This window comes from Stigmatopora argus, chromosome 6 (genome assembly GCF_051989625.1).
Source record: "Stigmatopora argus isolate UIUO_Sarg chromosome 6, RoL_Sarg_1.0, whole genome shotgun sequence".
NCBI classification, from domain to species: Eukaryota; Metazoa; Chordata; class Actinopteri; order Syngnathiformes; family Syngnathidae; genus Stigmatopora; species Stigmatopora argus.
Genome location: NC_135392.1, coordinates 16,059,391 through 16,069,749, shown reverse-complemented (window position 1 = coordinate 16,069,749; position 10,359 = coordinate 16,059,391). Strand labels below are relative to the sequence as shown.

Sequence of the window (10,359 nt, the reverse complement as noted above, 5' to 3'; positions counted from 1 at the left end):
CATACATACATACATACATACATACATACATACATATATATATGTGTGTGTGTGTATATTATATATACGTACATACATACACATTCAAACTTAATCGTTTCCAACTACATATTTGCGTATTAAAGTGGAACTGAATTGTATAAATCTAGTTGCTTTTTAGTTATTTAAAGTATAACAGTGCTTTACAGTTATACTGAAATTTAAAAAACAATGTTTAATGTTCGCTATGATTGTGATACATGGAGTGTCTTTTAAGGTGGTAGGCCACTTGATGTAAAAAAAAAAATGAGGCAAAGCAACCCACTATTGCGAGTAACTCACTACATATCCCATAAAGCCTTGCGCGCGTGTCAGGGTGCACTGCAAATTACTACCGGGCGTCTTCAATGTTACGTGACACGCGTTCCATGTTTTTCCCCCCTGAACTGTCAGAAGAGTCAAGTCACATAATAAGCCAAACGCTACTGTCTGGTGTGGTTTCGAAGATTTCACACCCCTTTAACTCTTTCATAAGGTAATATGTTTTAAGTTTTTTCTACTTTAATCGTTTGCTCCATTATCTGAAGAGCCCGCCTTCCAAGCCCGTCCACATTTCCTTACCTGTCAAAAACTGGATTTGCGGCATAGCACGATGAGTGTAGTACACTAAATTGTAAAATAAACTATCGGCGAGATGTGCTCGTATTTATTATGGTAATTACAAAACTGTATAGTTAAATTCAATGACATGTTTATATTTGTACTTTTCACAAGGGTCACCTACATACACAGGGGATATTATAACCCATTCACTTAACAAAGTCAGTTAATGTCTTATCTCATCTCGTTTTCTGAACCGCTTTATCCTCACTAGGGTCGCGGGGGGTGCTGGACCCTATCCCAGCTGACTTCCGGGCAGAGGCGGGGGACACCCTGAATTGGCGGCCAGACAATCGCAGGGCACAAGGAGACAGACAACCATGCACACTCACACCCATACCTAGGGGCAATTTAGAGTGTCCAATTAGCCTACTATGCATCTCTTTGGAATGTGGGAGGAAACCGGAGTACCTGGAGAAACCCCATGCAGGCCCGGGGAGAACATGCAAACTCCACACAGGTAGACCGACCTGGATTTGAACCCAGGTCCCCCATTGTGAGGCCGACGCGCTAACCAGTCATCTGCCGTACCCGCAATTCAGTCATCTTTTTTGGAGCGACAAATCCGATATTTATACAAGAAAATACGGTAGTATTTTAAAGAAAGAATTTAAGAACAAACTCTTGTTTTGGATCTTAGTAGTCGCAGTGCATGTCTGATTTATTTGCCATGTGTCATATAGATGAGATTGCCATGCAGAGTCAGCCTAGTGCACACGTCATCTTCCAGGGGAACAACCTCAGCTCCCGCAGGGATGTTTGTCCCTGACTGTGGTTCTACAGATGTTCAATCCATGCAGCTGCTCCAGAACTTTATCTCCCAGGCGACACGGGTGTTTGCCATCAGCGGCGCCGGTCTCTCCACGGAGTCCGGCATCCCAGATTACCGCTCGGAAGGCGTCGGCCTGTACGCCCGCACCGACAGACGACCCATGCAGCACGTCAAGTTTGTCCGCAGTGCCAAGTCCCGTCAGCGTTACTGGGCGAGGAACTTTCTGGGGTGGCCGCAGTTCTCCGCGCATAAGCCGAATGCGGCCCACAGGGCTCTGCAGCATTGGGAGGGGCAGAACAAGCTCCATTGGCTGGTCACACAGAATGTGGATGCTCTTCATTCAAAGGCAGGGCAGAAGAGACTCACTGAGCTCCACGGATGTGCCCACAGGTAATCAAACATCATGTCAAAATGCTTGTTTATTCTTCATCCTTTTGTTCATCTTACAAGCTGCTTATCCTCACAAGGGTCGTGGGGGTGCTGGATAGAGGTTACATCTTGAGCCCAAACCCGAGCCCGATCCTAAAATGTCAATCATTACCTTGGGTCGGGTCGGACTTCTCTCTCACCGGAAAAAAAAAGTTCTATGTATTTATTCGAGTATAACGCGCAAAATTTTGTACCAAAAAAAACGAAGCAAAGTTCGGGTAAGCTTAATACACGAGGTGTTCGCCTTTATGACCAAATCCTGGTGAAAAACTGTCCTCGGCAGCCGTTTCAATGAGAGACGTAAAAACCTGTCTTTGTCCACCAGATGGGGCAATAGAGCCCCAAAAGAAAATTAACTCAAGAAGAATGGAATCAATTGTTCGGTGAATCTGATGATGATGAATCAGATTTTGAATTTTTTTTAAATATTATGATGATGAATTAGACTTTAAGAATTTAAAATTGTAAATTCTATTTGAGAATTGTGTTCATACTGGTAGTGTGTTTTACCAGGTTTCTGTACCATATGTAGTGAATAAGCTACCTTGTGGTGTAGAGGTTCTCTCACCTGACTTCGGTGAGGGCAAGCGCTGGCTCGATTCCCGCTGGTGGCGGTATGATTGGGAGTTCGGATGGTTGTTTATCTCTCTGTGTGCCCTATGTCTGAATGTGACCAATCTAGGGTGTAGTCTGTCTTTCACCCTATTACAGCTGGGTTAGGGTCCAGCAACCCCCGCAACCCTTTTGAGGATGGCCAGTATAGAAGATGAATGAATGAATGTTGTGAATAAATATTTTGTCATGGCGACATGTGCTCAGTTACGAGTACCGGTGAAATCCTTGGTGTGAGCTGAGAAAAAGTGAAGAAAAAAAATGTGACCAATATTTAGGTCACAATTTATGGGTGCGCGTTATACACAGGTGCGCGTTATACTCGAATAAATACGGTATACTAAAACGATGTGTAGTCTCTCTCGCTGACTTTTTAAAAATAAATATATGTTTATGAAAACTCAAACAACCCTCGATATTGACTGAAAGTCAGTGGGGAACCCGGGAGAAGAAAGGTATCAAAATGTCAAACAAAATTAGAATTCAGTTTAGTGTTAGGTTCGATTAAACTTATTTTTGAGTGTGTCTGCTTCGTAATCCAATTTCATTTAAATTTGTTTATGTTATGAAATGAGCGTGTTGCGGCACTGTATTATGTCAATGTTTAAATTGTCTTGAAACAACCAAAATCAACTTGTTGATAACATGTGTTTTCATGTTTAGGGTGCTGTGTTTGTGCTGTGGCTGTATCTCAGCTAGAGAGGAGCTCCAAAGGCGTTTTGTCGAACTGAACCCCGATTGGAGGGCTCAAACCGGGGCTGCAGCTCCAGATGGTGACGTCTTCCTGGAAGATGAGCTAGCTCTCCACTTCAGGGTTCCCGCTTGTGAGATTTGTGGAGGAATACTGAAGCCTGAGGTGACCTTCTTCGGCGACACGGTGAACAAAGACACCGTCCAGTTTGTACACGGTAAATTAGCCGAGTCGGACGCCGTGTTGGTCGTCGGAACGTCACTGCAGGTAAGTGTCACTCAAGAGCTGTATGTAAAAGTCAAACTTTTCTCTGGTGATTAAATGTGCTCATGTGTGATCTTCCACAGGTTTATTCAGGGTACAGATTTTTACTAGCAGCCAGTGATAGAAAAATACCGATCGCCATCGTGAATATCGGACCAACCAGGGCGGATCATTTGTCTCAACTGAAAGTCAGGGGGCGCTGTGGTGAAGTGCTGTCAATCGTTCAACCGACCTGATGTTAATGACATCAAACATGGATGTGCAGTAATCCCTCGAATATCACAGTTAATGTAGACCAGACATGGCCGTGATAAACAAAAAAACGTGAAGTAGGATCACCCCTATTTAACTACAGTAATCCCTCGAATATCGTGGTTAATGTAGACCAGACATGGCCGCGATAATCGAAAAATCGCAAAGTAGGGTCACCCCTCTTATATCTACCGTTTTTTCTTCTTCACTGCTGAGTCCTAGTAGCAAGAGTGGCTTCCGCTTACGAGTTTCAGCGTGGATTTTCACATTTTTACTAACTCTATAAAAAATAAATGTCATTCTTTTTGAAATAATAAATAGCTGAAAAAAATCAAAGCAGTGAATTCGCAAAAAGTGAAGACGCGATAATTGAGGGATTACTGTATCTTTTTTCCCTTCAGTGCCGAGTCCTAGTAGCAAGCGGAAGATGGGAGTGGCTTCTGCTTGCGAATTTCAGCATTGATTTTCACATTTTTATGAACTTAAATAAAACAAACCTTTTTTAATCTATTTATTTAATTTTTAAATTTGCCCCAGAAAAAAAATCTGCGATATAGTGAAGCTGCGAAAGTTGAAGCCGCGATATTCGAGGGATTACTGTATAGTCTTTTCTGGGAATAACTACCTCAACTACAAGACACTGCCTTAATTGCCAGGATTCAACATTTAGTCTCTGGATAAAACAGAAATTATAGCATAGTTGCACACTACAGAAAACTACAGGCATACAAACGGCACTGTATTTTGAAACAAATACTTCTCTGACAGTTTCAATAAAAATTATGTACTCACTATTGTTGTCAGAATTACTAGTGCCGACTTTGCGTTGGATCTCATTGTTGTAGGTGTACTTAAAATTGGGATGAATGATTATCCCATTTCAAGCAAATCTCAATCTAGATCGTCTACACCAGGGGTGTCAGACTCGGTTGGTTCGTGGGCCGCGTTAACGTCAACTCGATTTTATGTAGGCCGGACCATTTTAGATATATTTAGATTTTTTTATATAAATGGATTAAAATCCCTGAATATTCAGTTTTTTATAGATCTAAAACAATGTTAATTTTAGCTTTTTTTCAATATATTTTTAGATTTTACAAAATGATTTTTGAACTAAAAAAATCAGGAAATTTAATATACATCTATATGTACTCTTGATTTGATCCTAAAACAGAAAGTCGGCACTCATGATTTACTTTCCCGGGCCACACAAAATGATGCGGCAGGCCAGATTTGGCCCCCGGGCCGCCACTTTGACACATGTGGTCTACACTATATTGTGTATAATTCTTGCTACACTCGTATTTTATTGAATTGTTTTTAATGTTGTGGCACATCAGCAATGTGCGCCATTATGGCACAAAATAATTTCCTGACACTGCCCATTAAAATGAATAACTTTTGTCATGGTGTTCTAAAACTTCTACTCCACTATAGGATGCTAATAATTTTATTTGTTAATCTGAGTATAGTCTCTCCAGTCTATATAATACTGGAGGACTAGTACATGAAGTTGGACTTAAGTAAACAAAACTACAAATCTGTTGCCGAGATCAGTTGTTTCCCTTCAATTCTTTTGTCGATTTTGGAAATGGTTAAAGATAAAAAAAACACTGAATTAAATCATCATTAACAGTTTAATGGAGTGATGAGTAGATGTAAAAATAATTCACAAACACACTGATGACAGAGTGACGGCAGAGTGACAAATAGTGAGGTCTTTTAGGACATTTTGCTGCTGGAATCTCTCGTGTAGGCCAAGTTTCCACTTCTCCACAACGGACAAGGTCTCATTCTGCAGAACGGCGGGGATGCTAAATGAATATAGGCAATATTTCTGGCTAATGGCATTTGCCGGCCATGTTGCAAATGCCTTGGTCACCGTCAAAGGGGTCATCGCGAGACAATTTTCAAAGCTCTCGGTCTGGTCGAACCAGTAGGTGGCAGGGTAACCCAGCAACAGCCCGAAGACAGCGCTCAAGTTCCACACCTCCGACCCTTCTGCCACATAGATGCCTTGATCCACTTCTTTTGTGGTATCAAACCTCCTTAGAAGCAAAAGGAGCTCTTGTGCGATGTTCTTGAGGCCCGTTCTGACACACTCCGTTATGGCCGGCTTCTCCAGTGAGCTGCTGACGTCAATCACCACAGGGCTAGCGTTGTCGAGCACCCTCTCTAGATTGGATCGTGCCGCAGCCAGGTTAATGATGAAGCTGTTATCGTTCAAGTCCAAGGTGACCAGGGCTTCGGACACGATTCGGGACGACTGGCACGAGCGCAAGAACTGATAAACCTGCTCTGCGCTGGCGCTGTTGATGTCATACAACAGAGCAGGTTTGAGGGCCAGATCAACTGCTACGAGTTGAGTGGCCACGTCAAGACTCTGAGGGACAGACAGAGATTTCCTTCCTGTGGACAAACATTGACGGGCTGCGGAAACGGCCAGCTCCTGTGCGTTCATAGCTTGACTGTTCAATTCCGTTTAAATGGTTAATTACACTTTCTGCACAGTTGAGGAATTTGAAAATAAACACGACTTCATGTTCTCAAGTCTGAATATTTATAATTTAAAAAAAAAAGCAATACAACAGAAACTAATTATTTTCTTCACAGGCTCTGAAGGTTCTTTTCTAGATACCTAAAAAACAAAAATAAAAATCAGATTACAACTGCATTCATTTTGCAAACTGATTAAAAATGAACTCTCACCATTGGCCGGGATGTGACAGGGTTACGTAACGGGCTGAGGAGCCATCAAGTCAAAGTCAGATAGATTTCTTGCAATCCAAACACCTGCTGCAAACAAGCCCAGGTTGACCAATAGATTCCTGTAAAACAAACATTAAAATCATGGCACTAAAGGACTTCATCTTTTACAGAATCTTTGTTTTAATGGCTTATAATTAAATTATTTTTGCACACAAATCTGGGATTTTCACAAATCACACACGTAATTTCAATTCCGAAAATTAGCTAGGCATGAGGGTAGCCTGGCGGCTGAGTGGTTAGCACGTCGGCCTCACAAGTGAGAGTCCTGGGTTCCAATCCAGGTCAGTACACCTGTGTGGAGTTTGCCTGGTTCCCCCGGGCCTCCTTGTGGGTTTTCTCCGGTTTCCTCCCACATTCATGGCTGATAGAAGACTCTAAATTGCCCCTAGGTATGAGTGTGAGCGTGAATGGTTGTTTGTCTCCTTGTGCCCTGCGATTGGCTGCCCACCAATTCAGGGTGTCCCCCACCTATGGCCCGAAGTCAGCTGGGATAGGCTCCAGCACCCCCCGCGACCCCAGTGAGGATAAAGCTCGTCAGAAAATGAGAAAATTAGATGAGGTAGGCATGAACAGAAAAAAATAGATCCTCTAAGTTATTGACATGCTATATGTGTCTATAGATGCCACATCATGGCGGTTGCACTGAACGGCCCTCCTAAACACACAAACTGTTCTATGACGTCTATGTATTAATGAAGGGGGCTAGAAAATAGTAAAATATAAGCCAAATTGTTGTTTGGTGGTTCTCATTATATGATTTAGATGGGGAAAAAATAACAAAAACGAATTCCTTCCCTCTGACAAGGACAACCTTGTGTTGACAGGATGCTAACGCTAGCCAGATAGAGCTACACGTGTCTTTTCTTACAAAAAAAACGTCTACATAAGCTCACCTTCTGAAATCATTTCTGTCTGTTGCGAATTTGCACGCCAAACCGATCCAATCTCCCACGCTTGGAGAACTGGGCGAGCTATTTTTGGCTCCGACTCCGCTCATGATGCTAAGCTAAAGGCTGCAGCCGGTAAAACTACCTTGGAAACGAGTGTGATCCAACCGGAAGTGACCAAGTTACTAGGCTAAAAACCACACACATGAATCCTGGACACGACACGCCCCTTTGAAATACGTCATTTTTACGACACGGAGCCAAATTAGCGCATTCATAGGTAATGGACGGATTGAATTGGTTGACAAATATTTGTTGCACACAATTGCGCAAAAGATTGTATAATTACAACATTGGAACTGGAAGTAACCTCTCATATGTTTATGATAATTTAATACATTGACTTGACCTGTCAGACTAAGAAAACATGTTTTACACCTACAAAAAGGAAAAGCTTGTGGGAGTTAGTGAAGAAATTAGAATGTTACGACTCGATTTCAATCTCCGCGCATTGTATTTGCCGAGAATGTTGACCTTTCCAACATGGCCGCCACGTCGGCGTGAGTGTGCTGGGCTGGCGCAGCTTCCGCGCATCTATTATCTATATCTGTACTCCAAACCTTTTGTAATCAGTGTGACGTCATTATTCAATCGCGAGGACGCGTGACGACTCTGACGATGTCCGCCACTCGTTACCGTCGCTTCCTCAAACTGTGCGAGGAATGGCCTCGGGACGAGAGCAGGAAAAGCCGAGATTTAGGAACGTTTCTCCGGCAGCGAGTGGCAGCCGCTTTCCGCGAGGGTGAAAACACGCAGGTAGGTCAATGCGGTGGACTCTACTTTTCTGCTAGGTAGCATGAAGCTATGCTAACTTAGAAACATTGAGCATTTGACCTTGCTCGCCTTTACCTGTTAATTGTTTTCATTTCATCACGGTGATGCCAATTATTCGTCTCTAAAATATAGCCCAGAATAATATTAATTATTTTATATAACGCAGTCTTCTTTACTAAATTAAAATATTACCTCGTGTGTAAACTATTTAAGACAAATAATAAGCCTTCCTAAAATTTCTAATTTTATATGGCCCACAATGCATATAAAAAATATATTTATTTTTTTGATATGATATTCTTGTTTGAACTCCTAAATGTTTCATGTGTTATTGTTTTCTTTTTCCAGATCTCAGACACTGAGAAGTGCGATCAAACTTATGAAAGTCTAGCAAGAATTAACGCCAACACGTATAAACAGCGAGTAAGTAAATATTGACTCAAATGTGAATGACTTTTTTTGATGATGCAACTCTGTCATATTATAAAAAATTCTAACATTTGAATTTTAGCTGCAGGAGAGCAATGTATCATAAGCTCTCTTTATGTAATGCAGTGCAGTTGAACAGCACTGCAAACATCAACAAAGCATTTTTTTAAATTAATTTCTCATTCAAACCAGTTACAGTGTGATAAATTTAAAGTTATTGCAGATTAAGTGTCCCATTATCATATAACACATTTAAATACTTTCCAAATCTGCTTTTGGCAAAACTTAAACAAATCAAAGAAATTCATTTTCCAAGTCAATGGCTGGCTGCCTATTAAAGTAGTCAAATCTATACTTACGAATTTCCATCGGTACAAAATTTTCAGGTTGTGTTTTTTTTTATATGCAAATGAGTGACTCGAGATATGAACAAGATCCAAGTTACAAAATCCCCGAAAAACTAAATGCATTTCCTTATCCATTATCTTATTTTGAAAATATTGATTCTCACTTTAGAACAGGGGTGTCAGACTCGGGTTGGTTCGGGGGCCGCGTTAATGTCAACTCGATTTCATGTGAAATCCATTTGAGATAAACTTAGATACTTTTTATAAATGGATTAAAATAACTGGATTAAAAGCCCTGATTATTCAGTTTTTTTATAGATCTAAAACAATGTTTATTTTAGCTTTTTTAAAATATATTTTTAGATTTTACAAAACGATTTTTGAACTAAAAACACAGAAAAAATGGATTAAAAAATTACAATTATTGATTTAAAAGGGGGAAAATCAGGAAATCTAATATACAGCTATACTCTTCATTTTAATTTGATCCTAAAACAGAAAGTTGGCACTCATGATTTACTTTCCTGGGCCACACAAAATGATGCGGTGGGCCAGATTTGGCCCCCGGGCCGCCACTTTAGAATATCGCCACCCTCTACTGGGCTCTCATTTCATCGCTCTCATTCTATCTCATATAATAACAATAAAAGTTTCAATTCAATTCAATTGGCTGTCTCACAACAACCACTATCCATGTTTCAAGATTCTCTCTTACATACCTGTCCACCTTGGCTAAATGCTCCCCTTATTAATGATTGCAATTCCCCTTATTAAGCGATTAAAAACCGTACAAATGCAACACAGCATTTATTTTCACACACACACAGGGCACAGGTAAAGAATTTCCTTATAATTTTCTCTCATTTTTGTGTTTCCTCACATTTTTCATACAAAATTGGGACACTTTGACCAATCTTAAAGGGTTTAGTTGGTAGTTGTGTGAGGACCGTGGAATGAATTAGAGAATTTACATATAAAGTGCACCTCTACAACCTACCCAAAGACAAGTGTTTGACAAAAAAATCATTTCCTTTTTTTCTATTTGTGTTCAGTTTCCACGTGTGAGAGACACAAGCTTTACGGGAATCACAGCAGAAGAGTGTAAATTATTGTGGTCAAGTAAGAACAAATTTCAGCCGAGCTCGATGCCTTGCTTACTGGTCACGGTAACGTTTCATTTTATCTGTTTTTTTTCTACATTTTTCAGGTAGTGTACAGCAGACAGAAGATGAAAAAAAGAGTTTGTGGAAAAGTTTAACAGAGAGGTTTTCCTCCAAGTCGCCAGAGGATGTTCCAGAGAAAACGCCTGAAAAATAACATTGTATCTTTTTTGTAATAGAAATAAAAGATCATTTCTTTCTGTTTTGTTAGTCGTTTTCATTTGCGTTAACTACAGTGGCAAGACAAAATATGGGAACCCTGTCCAAATTCCAG

At 40.7% G+C, this 10,359-nt stretch overlaps 4 protein-coding genes across 4 annotated transcripts; 2 read left to right on the top strand and 2 right to left on the bottom strand.

Annotated features, from left to right (window-relative positions):
• The first annotated feature begins 374 nt into the window (after positions 1 to 374).
• On the top strand, positions 375 to 4,582 carry sirt4 (sirtuin 4). The gene is made up of 4 exons (XM_077603159.1): positions 375 to 514; positions 1,323 to 1,801; positions 3,116 to 3,410; positions 3,491 to 4,582. Exons 2-4 carry the CDS (start codon positions 1,323 to 1,325, stop codon positions 3,641 to 3,643), a joined length of 927 nt encoding a protein of 308 aa, XP_077459285.1. The 5' UTR covers positions 375 to 514; the 3' UTR covers positions 3,644 to 4,582.
• A 700-nt stretch (positions 4,583 to 5,282) lies between these two features.
• c6h1orf74 (chromosome 6 C1orf74 homolog) lies at positions 5,283 to 6,120 on the bottom strand. Its single transcript, XM_077603813.1, has one exon. The coding sequence runs from the start codon at positions 6,118 to 6,120 to the stop codon at positions 5,329 to 5,331; it is 792 nt and encodes a 263-aa protein (XP_077459939.1). The 3' UTR covers positions 5,283 to 5,328.
• An 82-nt stretch (positions 6,121 to 6,202) lies between these two features.
• Positions 6,203 to 7,584, bottom strand: tomm6 (translocase of outer mitochondrial membrane 6 homolog (yeast)). Its single transcript, XM_077603815.1, has 3 exons — positions 7,322 to 7,584; positions 6,369 to 6,487; positions 6,203 to 6,297 (listed from the first exon to the last, which is right to left on the bottom strand). Exons 1-2 carry the CDS (start codon positions 7,423 to 7,425, stop codon positions 6,391 to 6,393), a joined length of 201 nt encoding a protein of 66 aa, XP_077459941.1. The 5' UTR covers positions 7,426 to 7,584; the 3' UTR covers positions 6,203 to 6,297; positions 6,369 to 6,390.
• A 283-nt stretch (positions 7,585 to 7,867) lies between these two features.
• Positions 7,868 to 10,287, top strand: uqcc2 (ubiquinol-cytochrome c reductase complex assembly factor 2). Its single transcript, XM_077603814.1, has 4 exons — positions 7,868 to 8,131; positions 8,498 to 8,572; positions 9,978 to 10,044; positions 10,133 to 10,287. Exons 1-4 carry the CDS (start codon positions 7,994 to 7,996, stop codon positions 10,240 to 10,242), a joined length of 390 nt encoding a protein of 129 aa, XP_077459940.1. The 5' UTR covers positions 7,868 to 7,993; the 3' UTR covers positions 10,243 to 10,287.
• Positions 10,288 to 10,359: the final 72 nt, after the last annotated feature.